General features: G+C 40.3%; 2 protein-coding genes across 2 annotated transcripts in view; one reads left to right on the forward strand and one right to left on the reverse strand.

The window, feature by feature from the left end:
- The window catches only part of WDHD1 (WD repeat and HMG-box DNA binding protein 1), a 58,281-nt gene extending 41,089 nt beyond the window's left edge, over positions 1 to 17,192 (reverse strand). Inside the window, exons 1-7 of the mRNA XM_079768941.1 lie at positions 17,078 to 17,192; positions 16,758 to 16,850; positions 8,198 to 8,309; positions 5,438 to 5,589; positions 4,432 to 4,543; positions 4,210 to 4,260; positions 1,538 to 1,633 (exon numbers count right to left, since the gene is read on the reverse strand). Of these exons, the coding sequence (XP_079625067.1) occupies positions 1,538 to 1,633; positions 4,210 to 4,260; positions 4,432 to 4,543; positions 5,438 to 5,589; positions 8,198 to 8,309; positions 16,758 to 16,834 (600 nt within the window). The 5' untranslated portion in view covers positions 16,835 to 16,850; positions 17,078 to 17,192. The remainder of the gene's footprint in view (positions 1 to 1,537; positions 1,634 to 4,209; positions 4,261 to 4,431; positions 4,544 to 5,437; positions 5,590 to 8,197; positions 8,310 to 16,757; positions 16,851 to 17,077) is intronic.
- A 57-nt stretch (positions 17,193 to 17,249) lies between these two features.
- The window catches only part of SOCS4 (suppressor of cytokine signaling 4), a 29,759-nt gene continuing 27,928 nt past the window's right edge, over positions 17,250 to 19,080 (forward strand). Inside the window, exon 1 of the mRNA XM_079767884.1 lies at positions 17,250 to 17,520. The gene's annotated coding sequence lies outside the window, so the exon portion shown is untranslated. The remainder of the gene's footprint in view (positions 17,521 to 19,080) is intronic.

A 19,080-nucleotide genomic window follows, 5' to 3' on the forward strand; every position in this document is an offset into this window, starting at 1 on the left:
AGTCCTGGATGGTCATCCTCAATGGTTTTCACCTCCTGGTATTTATACCCTTTGCCAATCCAGTTACTAAATCTCCTTTTCTCCACCTTTACCATACACTAAATTTCCATATATATTGGATCCATTTCTCTGTTTAATAGGCATCTGTCTAGTCATTCAGTAGTAAACTTTTAACTCCTATAGCATCATGTTATATCTGACTGGGTTAGACTCCATCATTTTTCTTTTTTAAGACTTTAGTTTTCCATATGGATTTTAGAATCAGCATTGTCTGATTTCCCCAAAAATCTTACTGATATTTTATATTTTAATGTTGTCCAAACTATAGAATAATTTAGGGAAGAATTAAATCTTTACTTATATAAAAAATTTCCTCTCTAAGACTAGGATATACTTTTCTATTTAACAAGTCTTCTTTGAGTCCTCTTGCTAGTATGTTAAAGTTCTCTTTATATAGATCATCATATTTCTTATAAAATTATACCTAGTTATTTTATCTTTTTTGATACAAAAGTTTTTTGAAAATAACAGTTTTATTTTCGCCCACTGTATTTTCTAAATGGCTATTGTTTATATATAGGATTGTTATTGGTCTGTGTGGGTTTTTTTTTCATGTTTTTATTGATTTTACAGAGAGAGGAAGGAAGAGGGAGAGACAGAAAAATCGATGAGAGACATCAAGTGCTGTCTCCTGCATGACCCGACTAGGGATCAAGCCCGCAACCTGGGCATGTGCCCTGACCAGGAATCGAACTAGTGACCTCTTGGTTCATGGGTCAAATGCTCAACCATTGAGCCACACTGGCCAAGCTGTTATTGTTTTTGAATATTAATTTTGCTTACAGCTCCCTTACTCAACTTTCCCAGTTCATTTTCTTGGAATTTCCTTATATGCAAGCATTTCATTTGCAGATGAGCATTCTCCTTCCTCCATCCAAACCCTCTCATAGCTTTCTAGTGTCTAACTGTATCTGCTGGTACAGTACACCTTCAAAATGTTAAGTACTGGTGGTAAAAGTGGACGTAATAAGACTGTCTCCATTAAACATGGATGTAAAGAATATAGAAGTCATTCATTCATGCAAAATGTACTCTTTAAAAAGATTCTTTAAAAAGCTGAAATGTTTCTCAAAGCATTTCAATCTTAATTAGTTGGCCTGGGGCTCAAAAATGTATTATCCAAATAAAATAGTTACAATTTAAAAACTATTCTCACACCCTAACCGGTTTGGATCAGTGGATAGAGCGTCGGCCTATGGACTGAAGGGTCCCAGGTTCGATTCCGGTCAAGAGCATGTACCTTGGTTGCGGGCACATTCCTAGTAGGAGTTGTGCAGGAGGCAGCTGATCGATGTTTCTCTCTCATCGATGTTTCTGACTCTCTATCCCACTCCCTTCCTCTCTTTAAAAAACCAATAAAATATATATTTTTTAAAGTTTTAAAAAATTTTCTAAAAAAAAAACTATTCTCACATTCAAACTTGTTAATAATTGAAACAAATAATTTTTTAAAAGGCTGAAAATTAGAGTCACTTACCTTCCCACTTTTTGGCTGCCAAGCAAGTCTGCAGATTGATTTTGCATTTATCTCATCATTGACCTTTTGTAGCAGTGGCCAACTGATAGCACATGTCTAATAAATAAAAAAAATTACTTCCCTTTATAAAAATTCTCCCCAAAAGATATGCAGAACTGAATATTTAATAGGTGGATTCTTCAAATTGATATGTAGCTCAGAAAAAAAGGCAATTTAATCACTTTCATCTAATTATGACAATATTTGCTTTATCTAAATTACTTTAAGTCTTTCAGAGATATGAAGTGCTCAAGTTTTAATTAGATTAAAAGAAACATTTCCTATTTAAAATAAGTAAACTATACTCATTGAATAAACATACATATACACACACGCAAAAAAAACACTATTACATTAAAATTTTAAAGTGTCTACAAAAATAAATTTGGTCAAATTAATAATTCTTTTTCTTTAGTTTCTTTTGAGTAACATTAGTAACTGTTTTTATGGTCAAATTCCATAATAATCTAATGCAAAAGTATGTTGAAGACTAATTGCTTTTTTACTCAATTACAGGAAAATTTCATTTTTAGGTTTTATAAATCAATAAGGGAAACTCAGTCATTATAAATTATTTACAAACTAACTGCCATCTGTTGGGATCTAGATATTGGGACACAAAAATAAAATAAAGCATGGGCCACACTTAATTTGGATTCACATAACAACTATTCTAACCCAACCTGATAAAAAATCTTTTATCTTTATTTTTTGCTTGTATAATAATTAAAAAGAATTATTAATTTGACCAAATAATATCTATATATTAATTTACATATATATATTATAGAGAAATATGCAAATTATCCAGGATGCCATCACATCACAACCTTTCACGGGGTGGGCGGGGCTTCAGGGCCGCAGGGCGGGACTCCAGGTCTAGCCCGATTTCATCCCGCCCATGCAAACTCCCCCATGGCCCTGCAGCCGAATCCCGACACCGACCTAGGATTTATTAAACTTTACTGGAGCTGCTCCCCACCCTCTGCCCCAGACCGCGCTGCCCGCAGCAGGGTGCCTTGGCAGCCTCCTGACAGGCCGGCGGCTGGGGAGAGCCGAGTGGGGCGGGAGCTACAGGGAGCCACGGAGGGGCAGGGCGGCCGGAGCCAAGTTCCCAGGGGTCTGAGGAGAGTGCCTGACAGAAGCCCAGACAGCAAAGAAGGAAGAGGAAGCGGCCACAGGGAGCTCTTCCAATGCCCCTGCACGGACACCCTACCCCAGCCCCCGCACCCCTGGGAAGGCGGGGAGGCTGACCGGATGGGGAGAAGACCCAGCTGCAGGGGTAGCCACAGCCCGCTCCTCCGACTCCCAATCTCTTCCCCCGCCACCCCCGCCAGGGGTGCCCACAATAGCACGCCGACGACGACCTGTCAGTGCCTGCCTCCGCTGGGGCCGGGCACGCCTCTCCTCCCTACAACTCCAGACCCAGGTGAGGCAGGCCTGAGCAGCCCCCCAGGGTCAGACCCATCCCCCGCCCCCGACAGCAGTGGCGCCTTCTCCACAGCGGAAGCGCACTGAACCTTACCAGGGGTGCAGCTGAACCCGCCCTCCTAGCCTGCCTGGCCCCACCCTGGCCCGGCCCCCACCCCGCTCCAGGAGATTGGAGCCCCGCCCTGAGCACACACAGCTGCGAAAAGGCCGCATACAATTTAAAGAAAGGTGCCAAGCAGGGAGGTTTGACAGTTACTCCCCATCCAGCCTCCCCGCCCCGACCGCCCCCGGCCAGCGCCTCCAGGGATGACCACTGCTACAGGGCTGCTGGCCAGAGCCCGCCCCTCTGAGGCCTGCGGAACCCTCTGCAAAGCTTCCATAGCTACAGTCCCAGGAAACAATCATGCACTCCTTCCCTAATCAGCACCTGCTACCTGCGAGGGTACCCGTGGGCTTAAAAATAACAATCCCTTCCTGTTTAGACATCACTTACTTGATGAAACATTTCTATGTTTATTAGCTCAGAACCTCCTCAAGACAACCCAGTGAGGTAGGCGGAGAAGATTACAATTCCCATGGTATATGCATATGTATTCAGAAATGAAGCTCAGAGAGGAAAAGTGTCAAGCCCAGTGGTTCCCAAGGTGCAGCACACGCCCATGAGGAGGGGGGCGGGGGAGGGAGGGAACAATTTGATTTTAAGTGGGGGCAATTCAAGAATGAGTTAACAGTGAATTTTTTGCATTTCTTATGGTTCTAGGGGGCCTCATCTACAGCATATCCTATATAATAAAAGGCTAATATGAAAATGACAGGATGGTGGAATGACCGGTCACTACGATGCGCACTGACCACCAGGGGGCAGACACTCAATGCAGGAGCTGCCCCTGGTGGTCAGTGTGCCCCCACAGGGGGAGCGCCGCTCAGCTAGAAGCCAGGCTCACAGCTGGCAAGCACAGGGGCAGTGGTGGGAGCCTCTCCCGCCTCCGTGGCAATGCTAAAGTTGTCCGACTGACAGCTTAGGCCCACTAAGCCATCAATAGGACATCCCCCCAGGGCTCCCGGACTGTGAGAGGGCGCAGGACAGGCTGAGGGACTACCCCCAAGTGCACGGATTTCGTGCACCAAGCCTCTAGTAATATATAATACTCAATATATTAGAGAAATAGGCAAAAGTTTTAAATTCAAATTGATGAGTTTACCTGATCTGAAATTTGCCACACTCTGACAGATCCATCACAACTAGCTGATGCCTGCAGGAATAAAACAATAGATTTCTCTGCAGTTACAGCCATATACTATATGGAAACTGGTTCGATTAATATATCAAAATGGCTTTTATCAATTGGATGAAATTTTCTAATTCTCTTACAATTTTAAACATAATAAAGAAAAATGCAAAAAGAGAGGAGGAAAATTATTACCAGAAAGATGTCCTTAGGATCAAAGGAAAGACTTAAAACAGGGGCTTCATGTCCTCGAAATGTTTTCTGTTGGCTGCAATCCATCACATCTACAACTTTGACTAGAAAGTCACTATGAACAATAAGAGTAATGTACATGAATAAATGCCAATACAAAAGACTCTCCTAAGCCCTAGCCGGTTTGGCTCAGTGGATAGAGCGTCGGCCTGCGGACTGAAAGGTCCCGGGTTCGATTCTGGGCAAGGGCACATGCCTGGGTTGCGGGTTTGATCCCCAGTAGGGGACATGCAAGAGGCAGCCGATCAATGATTCTCTCTCATCATTGATATTTCTATCTCTCTCTCTCCCTTTCCATGCCTCTCTGAAATCAATAAAAATATATTTTTTTAAAAAGGAGTCTCCTAAAAGCTATTTCAAAATCACAAGAAACTTCATAATTCTTTAAAGCAACTTGTGAAGTCTGACAGCCAGATTTAATGACTGGCATTTTAGTTTTGCTCTATAAAGATGCTAAAAACACAAGTCCAGATTTCCCATTATGTTAAAATACAAATACTTCATAAGTGGTTTCCATAATTACATTTTCGACTTCTATTATTTGCTAATATAATTACTGTCACAACCATTTTTAAAAGACCTGTACCTTTCACTCCACCTTGGCAACTTACCAATTACATATTTTTCCTATGACAGATAAACCTCAAGAAAAACCACAAAAATCCTGACTGTACAGGCCCAGTTCTACCTGAAATAATTTTTAAAATTTTCTATCAATTATCATCTTTTACCAATCTTTTTCATCATTTACTAAGTAGACTGTCTGCAAAGCAATATACATATCACAATTCACAAGCACAAGTTTGCCCTCAAAAACCTTTACTAGTTAAAGACTTTAATACAAAAATTAAGTGAACAAAGAGTCATGAAAATGTTAATCTGAAAGCAATGAATGAGGCCATTCTGTTCTAACAGAATTATTCCCTTTTCTGATATCAAAGAGCCTTACCCAGATCCAGCGGCGATTTTTGTACCATCACTATTAAAGACCACATGATTTGCATTTGTGGTGAAGCGAGTCAATATACCATCTGGAACTCCTTCAGGAAACGTATGGACTTGAATAGTATTGTTAGATACTGCAGTGACCAATTTTCCACTCTAAAAGAAAAATAAAAGAAATATTGGCAAGACAAATCCAAATTGATTGGGAATCTCCCCATAGTTAAAAATCCTTAAAAACAAGAACAACCAACAAAACAAAACAAAACAACCTTATAAATATAGCACATGTCAAAAAAAATTATCAATGTACAATTTTCCTGAAATGTATATTAGCAAGAAAAACTTATTTGCTACCTTTAGAAAACTTCACGAGCCAAACATTTAGCCTCTGATTTTTCTTTTACTTCTGGGTAAGAAAAATATTTAATTAGTATTTTTATGGATTTCCGAGTGTCATTTTAAAAAAAGACATAGAAAACACAGCTAGTCTGAGTGAGGGATGAGCATATTAGAAGATATAGCCACAAGGGTCACACTATAGTTTCCACATTAAAATACTTACATTACATGTCTTTCTGGAATAGGATAAAATCTAAATGCAGAATCCACAGCACCTCAAAAACACTGAATAGTCCTAGCTGATGTGGCTCAGTTGGTTGAGCATCATCCTGTGTACTGAAAGGTCACCAGTTCAATTCCTGGTCAGGGCACATACCCAGGTTGTGGGTTCAATCCCAGGTTGCAGCTAGCGCAGGAGGCAGCCAACCGGTATTTCTCTCTCATATTGAAGTTTCTCTTTCTCTCTCTCTCTCTCCCCCCCCCCCCCCTTTTTCTCTCTTCCTTACCTTCTCTAAAAGCAATAAAAACATATTTTAGCCCTGGTCGGTGTGCCCAATGGTTAGAGTGTCAGCCTATGCACCGAAGGGTCATGGGTTCGATTCCAGTCAAGGGAACGTACCTCAGTTGCAGGCTCAATCCCTGCTGAGCGTGTGCGGGAGGCAACTAATCGATGTGTCTCTCTCACATTGATGTTTTTCTCTCTCTGTCTCTCCCCTTCCCTTCCACTCTCTCTAAAAATCAGTGGAAAAATATCCTCAGGTGAGGATTAACAAAAAAGAAAACAACTAAGTACACACAAAATTTCAGGCTCCTAAATGATCAACAGATACCACTGTTTTGCAGAGTTTTTAGCTAAGAGTCATAAAAGGTTAAGGATCTGCCCCAGTACTATAGTTTGATTACTTTTCAAAAAGAGAGATTAAGTCCCAACATACTAAATCATAGCCTACCAACCCAATAGAAGTTTTGATTAATTATATGGTCAATTTATTAAATGATAACCACTAAATGATAACCACTAAGAGAAACAAACTACTCAAGTTTGTTAATAAATATACTCTATCATATAGCAATACATCTCAGCCACATTTGCATATTTAGGACCCTTAGCCTACCTATAGCACCTGCTTCCACTCCAGTGGAAATTGAACTTGATGATAACAATGACATGTTACCAAAACGCAAAATTTGGGAGAATGCATACATTGAATAACAGTACAGATGTTTCAAATTTGAACTGTAATTATACATTTATCAAGTTCAATTACTGGAAGACTAGTGAAAAGTACTATTTATGCCTACATTATAACTATTGCAAGTAATTAAACAATCCACAATAAATTCATAAGGTTAAAGCAAAGCTGACAATAATCTAAATGTGAAAACAAGAAGAGAATCAACAAAAAAAACTATAACCAATTCAAGATAACACTGATGATGCTAAGTGTTCTTTGGCAAAACGACAGATACACCAACTATTCACGTGTGCACATCAACCTGGCTGTGCTTTTCTTGCAGACAGATTTCTTAGTAAAGTACTGATTAAGTACCCTTAGCAGTAATGAAGAATATTGGTAACTCTTTAACAACATGTTAACTAGCCCTCTATTAATATTAAAGTATATAACTGTACTCATGTACCTGAAAGACCTGAATATAGAATTGAAGTCATTTTCTAACAAGTCTACTGGGAAATCAAATCACTTTCAGTACTTTGTCAATTAGTGAAAGTTTGAAAAAGAAAATTGGTCCAAAAGATCAGGGCTCTGGTCAGGATCTGCTCAGACCACTCTTCTCCCAGGTGAGTTGGGAGGAATGGAACCCAGCAGAGGATGACCTGAGCTTTAGCCCATTGTGTTCCTTACTATGTCATTTTACCTTACTCTGAGCTTTGGTTTTTCCAAGAATAAAATGGAGATAATTCCACATACATCTCCATATTTTTGTTAAAAGGCTCTTACACTTTAAAATACTATGCAAGAGTTAAGTACTGCTATCCAAAAACATGTTGATTCATCCAGTTTCACTATTTTGGAGGATGATATTTTCTCCAATCTGTTCTCAAATAAAGCATCTAACTGTACTTTCCTATATTACTGAATCAAAATAAAAGTGTGTTTATAAGAAATTATGTCTTAAATGAAATACACTATAAAATTATTAACTTTGCATGGCTATTTGCTACTGTTATCTCAATGAAGAAGTCCCATAAACTCCATTCCTAAAGCTAAATAAAACATTTCAGCACTGACTATAGTACTTATAGTGGGCTGAATAATGGCCCCCAAAACACATGCCTAAGTCCTAAGCCTAGATACCTGTGAATGACCTTATTTGGAAATAGGGTGTTAAGTCAAGGATCAATTCCTGGTCAGGGCACATGGCAGTACAATTTTACATCAGTTGCTGTAATTGTTTTTAATACCTTCAAAGCACATGAATATGCCTTTTCTCCAACATTAATGGACTTAGGATCATCATCATCCAAGTCTTCCCAAATCCTCACATCACCATCACTTCCACAAGTCACAATACAACTGTGAAGGAAACACACTCATTAAAAAAAGTCACCCTGTTTTCAGGCCGTTTTTTTTAGAATGCTACTTAGGTGGTTTTTTTTTTAAAAATAAAATCAAGATATTAGATAATAGGTTTTCTCATTTTACATTCATAAGCCTCAATAACAAAGACTGCTAACCTCCTATGCTGTAAAGTAAAAGGTGAGTTTAATGTTCTCTTTAGCTCCTCCTTGGCATAAGTCTTTATTTGTAATAATATAAGAAAGATGGTATATGATCTCTGTAACAGCAGAGACCAGGTCTCCCGTGCTAATCATTGTGTCTTTAGCACAAAGCAGTCTATTATATAGGAACTTTGATAAATGTTTGTGGAATGAATAAATAAATGGATGCAAGAGTTCAATTATCCAAAACTGATTATGCAAATGACTACCTACAGCTCTCAAATCTTATCCTATATAATAAAAGACTAATATGCAAATCGACCAAACAGCAGAACGACTGGTTGCTATGACGCGCACTGACCACCAGGGGGAAGATGCTCAACGCAGGAGCTGCCTCCTGGTGTTCAGTGCGCCAGAAGCCGGGCACATGGCTGGCGAGTGCAGCAGTGGTGGCGGGAGCTTCTCCCACCTCTGTGGTAGTTGGACATCCCTCGAGGGCTCCCATACTGCAAGAGGGCGCAGCCAGGCTGAGGACACCGCCCCCACAAGTGCATGAATTTCATGCACCTGGCCTCTAGTTTTACGTATTGTCTTGCAAGTGCTTTTATTCATCCAGTACGTGTCCTATCTACACATACAAAAGCCAATGAAATATAAAAATAACATGAAAAATGGCAAAGAGGAGCCATAAAAAGAACTGTGGATGTTCAGAAGAAAAAGATTAATTTCCACTTGGAAAATCAGAAGGGTGGTATTTACACTGGTAAGTCAAAGGACAAGTAGGATACGCTGACATTGGTAAAAAGAGCAGTTTCAAACAGACAAAACACATGAACCAAAATATGAAGTGAGTAAAGCTTGTGGGAGTTTCCCTAGAGCAGACAGTCCAGGACACAGACAGAAAATGTAGATTGGGATCATTCTATTTAGGATAACCTTAATGCCAGAGTGAGAAGCTTGGACTCCCTTCTATAGGAAATAAGAGGACCATAAGTATCAGTTTCCCCAGGATATTCCTGTTTTATGCATCCAGCTCGTTTAGCATTTATCTTTGATTAGTAGTAGTTGCATCAAAATTGATTGGGGTGAGTTTGACAGATCTCTTCTTTGCACTTCCAGCTTTTGTCATGATCCTGTTTAGTAATGTAACAAATACAATGAATAGAGTTCTTACTTTAACACATAGGTAAATCTGAAAGACAACTGAAGATAACTCATCTCCCCCTTTCCTTTCCTTTCTTGATGCAAGTTAACACCTCCTTTCAAGGATAACAAGTATTAACTGATAAAAACCAAAGTAAGGCCAAATATTAGTCCTTAGGGAAAGTGATTTTTTTCAGTATCCAGTGGTGATGGGAGAAATATTTCATATTGCTGTCCCTACCAACTATTTGGTCTACCAGCCACAGGAGATATACAATGTTGCAGATGCCAGTTGGTGGGGCCAGTGGGAAATAATTGTAAAGTACAGTGGAATTAACAAGAAATATATGCAGGAAACAGTTAAGTAGTCTTTTGAAGAGCTTTTAGAGTAGTTTAAACATTCTTCCTACAGTATTTTTGTCATTTACTGTAGAAATAAAAATACTAATTTTATTATTGGCTATACTTTTTAAATTTTGCAAAAACAAAAAAAACTTCAGTAGCAATGAACTGGAGAAAAATACTCCAAGTACATGTTTAATAAAAAATTAAATATTAAATTTGTCTGTTCCTCAAGCATTTGACAATAAAAGGGTAACTTGAACAAAATCTTAGTTGACATTTACCATGGGGCCTATAGTGACAACACCAACCACAGGAAAGTCAGAAGATAAACAACTCCTGAAGAAGCATCAGCATCTACTTCGTAAGTCCACAGACTGCCTGAAAACCATGTTCTGTAGTTGCCAGTGAGTTTGATCATGATGGACAAGTCATGGTCTTGTCAATCATGACTATGCTGTTCAACAGAACTTTCTGATGATGGAAATGGGTCTACATCTGGCTACTGAGCAATTGAAGTGGAACTTAGGAACTGAATTTTTAATTTAGTTACTTTTAATTAATTTAAATCTAAATAGCTACAAGTAGCTAGTAACTACTGTACTGGACAATGCAGCATTAAGACAAATGACCAGCCCCAGCTGGTTTGGTTAGTGTTGGCCCGTGGACTGAAGGGTCACAGGTTCTATTCCTGGTCAAGGGCTCATACCTCAGTTGCAGGTCCAATCCCTAGCCCCAATAGGAACAAGTGCGGGAGGCAACTAATCGATGTCTCTCTCTCACCTTGATATTTCTCTCCCCCGCCCCCCTTCCACTCTGTCTGAAAATCAGTGAAAAAATATCTGCCAGTGAGGATTTAAAAACACACACACACACACACACACACACACACACATAAAACACGTTGTTCTAAATCAATTTTGTTCATTTTTCATTCTAAGTTTTCTAGTGCAAGTATGAAAAGTGAAATGATAGCTGTTAATGTATTGTTTCCATTAGTAAAAGAGCTTTTCAAACAGTTAAATGATACTGGTTTTACATCAATGTCATCAGAGTTTTGAAACAGAAAGTGAGTCAGATTAATTCCAATAATGGTTTAGTTTTCCCTTCAGTTTACGGAAACAAAATACAGCTTCTATAAGTTCATTACGTTGAAAGTGAAACACCTGACATTATTAGGAATTCTATCAAACTTCATTTGAAAAGTTCAATGCTAAAGATAAAACTCTTACTTTTTATAGTAACAATATACATTCTCACAGAGCACAATACTGTAAAAACAATGTTCTTACTAATCTATAAAACACAAATGTACTTGGAACTTGAATTATAATTCATAATTATGCCCAATTAAGCTGTGATAATATACCAATCAAAACAGAAGCCAGGATGTGAGGGCGATCTGGCTGCGACATCTGTCACCCCATTGATCGCCAGGGTTGATTCGGCTGATCTGGCTGGCTAGGCGGGTGTCCCCCTCCTCCCTCACCGATCCATGTGCGTCCCTCCCGAAGCTGCGCGCTCGGTCGAAGAGGACGACCTTCCCCCCAGAGGAGAGGACCGGTCTTCGGTCAAGGGTATACGAGTAGCTGCGCTCCCCTGCTAGAACCTCCAAACAAGCTCTCAAAACAGAAGCCATACTTGTCAAATTTTTAGATAATTTTTTAAAAATATATCTTTATTGATTTCAGAGAGGAATGGAGAGGAAGAGAGAGAGAGAAACATCAATGATGAGAGAGAATCATTGAGTAGCTGCCTCTTGCATGCCCCACACTGGGGATCAAGCCCACAACCTGGGTATATGCCCTGACCGGGAATCGAACCATGACCTCCTGGTTCATAGGTTGATTCTCAACCACTGAGCCATGCTGGCTGGGCTAGATTATATGTTTAATGTTAGATTATCAATGTAAAAAGACTTTTTTAATGTTAAATGTCACAAATGTGTCACAAATGTTTTTTTAGGAAAATTTGTTTTGAAATAGTTTTTGAATAGAAATGCTATAAACCAAAACAGAATAATTTGCTAATCAATAAATAATTCAAAATATTACTATTTTAATTGCAATTCTCTTGAAATCCTTATCCTCATTCTCAAAGGTGTCCTAGTTTAGATGATAAATTAAGAAATAAATCCCCTGTAAGTTTCTGAGAACCAGGACAAATTCTATTAATGCCTTTATCTTCCTTAGCACATGTTTAACTACAAAAAGGCAATGATTTCAAAGGCATTTCTCACTATCTGGAGTCTCTATCCTCACAGAGCAATGTTGTTCCCTAACAGACCACCCCTCCCTAACCTTTCCATTGGGCCTCATGAGATTCATGGTCAGGCACCAGCAAAATTTCTATGTCATTAGCTCTTTTTCTGAACATTCCTCTAAGGACACTGCTTCCTCTTAAGCCCTCTTAAGTGGTGGCTGATTTCTTTTCTACATCCCTCTGGGGCCTAGAGGTAGGCCTTCCATGCATTTCATGCATTTCAGACATTCTACACTAAATCATATCCAAAAGCAAACTTAATCTCCATTCTATTGCCACACGCTCTCTTTAAAAAAAAATTTTTTTTTAAGTGTGAAACTGCCATCAGTCCCCCTATAGATTCTTAAAGAGAAATCCCCCTAGTTCCCTAAGAATTTGTAGCACAAGGCTCATTGTTATTTTCTAACACTATTCCTATCATTATTCTTAGTGTTTTCAACACCCATATACGTGAAACTTTCTGATACTCGATCTTGCCCTCTGCCCCATCTGACTCCCATAGTGATAGACTAGATTTTGCCTTTACCAATATAGCAACTGCTCCACAATCTCAACTTCAATCATCCTCATCACTTATCTTTTCACCTGGCACCCTTAACATCCTAACTCCAACAATTTTTTAAATTCTAATTAGGATCTACAATCTAATGAAACTACCTTTTCACTGTCTTTCCTTTCAAGTTCTCACATCCCTCCTAAACTGGCTTAGATTCCATAGTCTGTTACTAAAATCACTCCTCTGCATCACCCTCAAACCCCTTGGCCCTCTTTGACTTTGTCATACTTTCCAGGCAAAATCCCAACCTTGGTTATATCCAATCCTCTGCCTATTAAAAAAAATTTGCACTTGCAGAACTAAATAAGGCTGAAAAAAAACAACAACCGAGTTATATGTCTCGATTTAAATTTATGATCATTAACCTGAAGTAGGCCTTTAGTGCTGCACAGCAATCCAACTATATTCCCTGGTTCATTCAATTTTCCATCTCTTCTAACTATCTCTTTCATATCTATTTCCTTGTTTCAAACCTCCACCTCCTCCCTACTTTCAACTGATGACTTCATGTCCTATTCACTGAGAAAACAGAAGCAATCTATAGAAATTGTCCACATGTTCTCCCCCTCCCTTATAGAAGCCCCTTCCCTCCACATATGAATTTGACCATGCTCCTCCTACATTTGGCCAATCTCTCCCTCTAACTACCTGATAGAATAGCCTCACACCTAATCAAGACATCACTCCAGCAATTCTTCCCCTTTCTGCTATGAAATCAAGTTATCCCTCTCTATTGGATCATCTCCACTCTATATATGCTGTAATCTTTCTCACCTTATAACAAAACAAAAATCTTTCCTGACCCCACCTTCCTACCCAATTACCCTCATTCTTTGAATGCCACACTCACTAACTCCAAATCCTCCCTATCCATTCTCTTGATTCTACTGCAACAAGGTTTTCTTTTCTTTTCTTTTTTATTGATTTGAGAGAGAGGAAGAAGAAAGGAGGTAAGGAGAGAGGGGAGAGAGAAAGAGACATCAATTTTTTGTTTCACTTATTTATGCATTCATTAGTTGCTTCCTGTATGTGCCCTAAGCGGAGATCAAACCCACAATCTTGGAGTATCAGGATGACACTCTAACCAACTGAGCTACCTGGCCAGGGCAAGGTTTTCATTCTTACCATTCCATAGAAAAGCTCAAGATCATCCATGTCCTCCACGTCACTAAAGCTAATGGTGAATTCTTAGTCCTGAATTTGACCCACCAGCAATATTTAACATAGTTTATTATTTCCTCCTCAAAATGCTTACTTTATTTGACTTCTAGACATCATTCTTATATCTTGGTTTTCTATTTTCCTTGCCAGCCCTTCTTGATCTCTAAATATTTTTAATTGTTCCAGGGCTTAGCCCTTGAATCTTTTTTCTTAATTACATTAATTCCTTCCCTAGGTGATGTCATCCAAGTTCATAGCATTAAATACCATCTCTATATTGACAACTCCCACATTTAGATTTCCAGTCAAGACCTCAATCCTGAATTCCAGAAGGCATCAGCTAAAGATGTAGATTTCTATCTCTAGTTCACATTTCTTCTCTGAGCTTTAGACACATTTACTCAGCTGTCTACTGCTCTCATTGAATATCTCAAAGACATTCTACACTAAATCATATCCAAAAGCAAACTTAATCTCCACCCCCATTCTACCTCTGAAATATGCTCCTCTCCAAGCTTTTTAAACATCTGTGAATAGCACCATTACTTCCCCATCTAGAATCGCAGATGTTATCCTAGACACCTCCCTTTTCTTTATCCTTAATATCCAATCCATCCTGTTGATTTCACCTTTTTAAAAAATATATTTTTATTGATTTCAGAGAGGAAGAGAGAGGGAGAGATAGAAACATCAATGATGAGAGAGAATCATCAATCAGCTGCCTCCTGCACGCTCCTTACTGGAGATTGAGTCCACAACCCAGGCACGTGCCCTTGACCGGAATTGAACCCAGGACTCTTCAGTCCCCAGGCCAACGCGCTCTATCCACAGAGCCAAACCAGCTAGGGCTGATTTCCTTTTTTAAAGAGTTCCTGAATGTATCCTGTTTTCTATATACCCATGTCTACTCTAGTCTGAGCTTCCATTACATGAACCAGACTAAGACAGATACCTTCCAATAGTCTCTCTGCATCCACTCCTACTGCTTTTCTTCCATGAATCCTCTCAAAAACAAGAGTCTGGCCCTAGCCGGTTTGGCTCAGTGGATAAAGCGTCAACCCACAGACTGAAGGGTCCCAGATTCAATTCCGGTCAAAGGCCTGTACCTTGGTTGCAGGCTTGATCCCTGGCCCTGGACAGGACTCATGAGGGAGGCAACCAATCGATGTGTTCCTCTGACATTGATGTTTCTCTCTGTCCCTCCCCCACTGTTCCACTCTCTAAAAATCAATGGAAAAAATATCCTCTGCTGAGGATTAACAACAACAAAAAAAAAAACCAAGAGTCTGATCATATCTCCTCTCTGCTTCAAATCTTCAGTACCTTCCTACCATATGAAGTCAAGATTCCTTAATAAAGCCCAAAAGGCATTGGATAGGATGCCTACCTTCACAAATTCATCTCATGTCAATCTCTGCAACACTATCCACATTTTAGCATCACTAGCTTTCCTTCAGTTCTTTGAGCATACCACAGTCCCTATTCCCACGGGGCCTTTACACATGGTGTTCCCTCTTCCTTGGCCAACACCACCACCCCACTGCCACCACCTATCTCTTTATACTTCTTAATTACTACTCAGTCTTCAGATCTCATCTCAAAAAACACTTCCTCATGTTAGAGCATCACCCTGATAGACCAAGGTTGCAGTTTCAATCCCCCGTCAGGGCACATATACTAGTAATTATCAACCAAGGAATTCGTTAAGTGTAACAACAAATCAACGTTTCTCCCTATCTCTCCCTCAAATATCAATTTAAATAAATAAAAAGAAATACTTCCTCAGAGAAGCCTTCCCTGCCTCTTCAAACTAGATCAACTCCCCTTCTTTTAGGCTTATCATTGCACATACCATTTAATACTTGTAAGTGTAATTCTCAATGTACATTTATTTTATGTGATTAATTTGTGCTCGGTGTCAATCTGAAAAGACCTTAAAGTCAATGAAGGAAAAGAATGTGCTTTGTTAACATTATTGTATCTCTAGCTCTCAGTGGAATAGCCATGTAAACATTTTTTCAATGAAAAATATCAGCATAGACGTGACAGAGGAAGCCACAGAATTAGACAGTGCTGCATAGGAATGGGATTTAGAAAGATAAAAGGGACAATAGCCCTGGACAGGTGGCTCAGTTTGTTGAGGGGGTCCTCCTTACACCAAAAGGTTGCAGGTTAGATTTCCGGTCAGAGCACATACCTAGGTTGTGGGTTCGAGTCCCACCCCACCCCGCTTCCCCGTAACTCTCTTCTTCCCTCCCTCAGTCCCTCCCTCCCTTCCTCTCTCTTTAAAAATCAATGAAAACATATCCTTGGGTGAAGCTTTAAAACAAGAAGGTGGGGGTGGGACCAGAATAACCCTGGGGAAATATCACCATAGGGACTAAGCAGAGGAAATAAATTAGAGGGGGGAAAAGCCATCAGAAAAGTTTAAAACAACAAAAAAGGAAATAGCATCACCAAAGCCAAGGGAGGATAAAATACAAAAAAGAAAGGGCCACTGAATTTGACAACTAGGCACCTACCAATCTGACAAAATGACCAGTGATGTGAGATGCTGTGAGGAATTGAACAAAGGTAAAATACAGAGGAAAGCCCACATCTTTCCAATTCCCCTAGAAGCAAGATTTTACACTCATTAACTTTTTGTTATATCCTTAAACTACCAAGACAGTCCGTATAGAAGAATAAATCTAAGGAAAATGTGTGCCATTCTATATTTCAACCTTATTTCTCTATATTTATACGAGTCATGTTAGGCTGACTGCTTATATGACATATAAGGATAAATGTTCTAATATTTACACCTGAAACGGATTTTTGCTTCTCAAAGTACTTTACCTCCCAGAGTCGTCAAAACAGACATCTGTGTGTCCCTCTGTATGTCCGTATCTCATCGGCTTCTGTGTGGCGGGCATCTTTTCCTTCACTTCCCTGGAAATGTTTTATAAAACCTAGTGATTATTTTAAAGAAGAAAGAGCGGGGAGCTGGGGAAGAAGGGGGTTAGCCTCCCCACGGGCACGCTCTCGGCAGCCCCTTTTCCCCCACCCGAGTGGCACAAACAGAAAAAATAAAATAAAAAAAGGGAGGGTCTGTCAGACAGTAATCCTGGAAGGGGACACCCTTCTCTCTGGCGCGACTAGCGGGAGGAAGGACTCACCAAGGTGCCTGAGCCCCAGGGACTGCAGAAATGAGAGGCAACCACCGGCGCCCGGACGCTTCCCGCGCTCAGGCGCGCTCGCCACACTGCGCCTGCGCCGGCCCGCCCACGCCCGGCGCTAATCCCGACTCAAGGTCGCGGGCTGGTGACGTCACTGCTAGGAAAAAGCCGGCTGCCGGGGGCGTGAGGAAGAAAGGGAGGGAGCCCAACACGGAAGTGGGGGTAGCATCTGGGGAGCAGGCGGAGGCGGTGACCGCGACGTAAGAGACGGGAACCGGGCGCCGAGAGGTGGGAGCTTGCAGGAAGGCAACCGCCTTGGAAGACCTACATGAGGGGCAGGAGTGGCTGGGCCTCCCTTCTCCACCTCAGCGAGCACCCAGACTGATGGCGATGGTGATGGCGGCTGTTACTCGGACAGCCCCAATTAAACTGCGCTCGGAGCGGTGAGTGGGGGAAGGGTGGTTGCTGCCTGGCCTTGGGGACTGGGGTCCGCTCCGACCTTTCAGGCTCTTCTCACGTGCGACCACATCCGCGACCCTGAACGGGTCCAGCCCGTGGCGCCCGGCTGGAGAATGGCATCTTTGGGCATCTTCTCTAGAAAAGAGGAAGGCGAGACCTTTCTCAAGCCTCTCATCTTGGCATCCTTCGCACCCTCACCTCACCTTGTCATTTTTATAGAGATAGGAAGGAGGGAAATTTTAATCACAGTTTTCGGCCCCTGAAGGTATGGCGACTACATTAACGCCTAGTCTTGGGGACTCCACATATATCCCTGAAGAAGAAAGTTGGGTTTCCCTGTTCAGACCCCACTTAAAGTTCACTGAAGTGCGCATTTGGATCTAAAAGAGGAGCTAGAACTAAAGCATATTGTTGAATACTTCGGTCCTCTTAATCTTTGCTAAGGTCTTGGTCATTAAGTTTTGCTTGTGTCTTCACGTTCTCCATGTTAGTAGACCGGTCTCTGATGAAAACCTTCACAAAGTGTGCGTGTGTGTGTGTTCCCCAACACAGCCTCAGTTATACATTGTTGATGGCATAAGTGAGACGTTTTTCTGTTGTAGAGATTTCCCTATTGTTCTTCTATCTCGTTCCATTTGGTAAGGTTGCAAACACAGAGTTAAGACACCGTGGTATTGTTCTTACTGTGGTGGCATTGTGTGAAGGGTTGTGTTGAGTACTGGGGCTCCAAATAGGCTTGCTAGATACTGAGGTTTGGTATGTGAATGAAGAGGAAGAGTGATTGTCTGAAAAAGAACTTGGGATTTGTGTGAAATTAACCAACCTATTGTTGAATTCCCAAGTGAAAGGTACCTGAGACAATTCATTTGAATTTTTTAGATAGACTGACTTACAAAAAAATTTTTTTATCAGAGTAAACATCATTGGATAGACAGTAGGGGTCAAGACGAAGTCTGACATTGTTCATCTCAATACTGAATAAATCATGATGAGATTTCAGTGTAGTACTATTCAGAGCTCAGCATAAGAAGAATTTGGAAATTGGAACAGTAATTATAGCTATGAAATGCCCTAACTATAATGTCTATAATACCATTTGACTTTAAAAATGTGAATGCTGTCCACACTTCTGTCATCTCGCTTTGCTTAGCAATCAAGCCATTTGATCCATAGGATAAAAAAAAAAATTTCCCTTACAAATTTCACATGTATGAAAAGAGCTTGTGCCTTACAGTCAAACAGCCCTAGGCTTTAATTTTGATTAAACCCTGAATACGCTCCTTTACTTCTCCAGATTGTCAGGTTTCTCATCCCCAAAATGTAAATGATAACTATCTCCACCAAACTGCTAAAGTATATAGGAGATATTCATGGATGTATAAAACTAATTATTATTAATGTGTATTGGGTGGGTATTTGATGGTTTTATTTAAAATGGAGTCGGTTTAAGTCATTATCCTGTAAAATTTTTCAAATATTAAATGATGTAATCTTGTTTTTGCTAGTGTGTTTTTACATTTGTTTCAGTCAAATGCCTGAAAATT

The sequence above is a fragment of the Cnephaeus nilssonii genome (genome assembly GCF_951640355.1).
Source record: "Cnephaeus nilssonii genome assembly, chromosome: 4".
NCBI classification, from domain to species: domain Eukaryota; kingdom Metazoa; phylum Chordata; class Mammalia; order Chiroptera; family Vespertilionidae; genus Cnephaeus; species Cnephaeus nilssonii.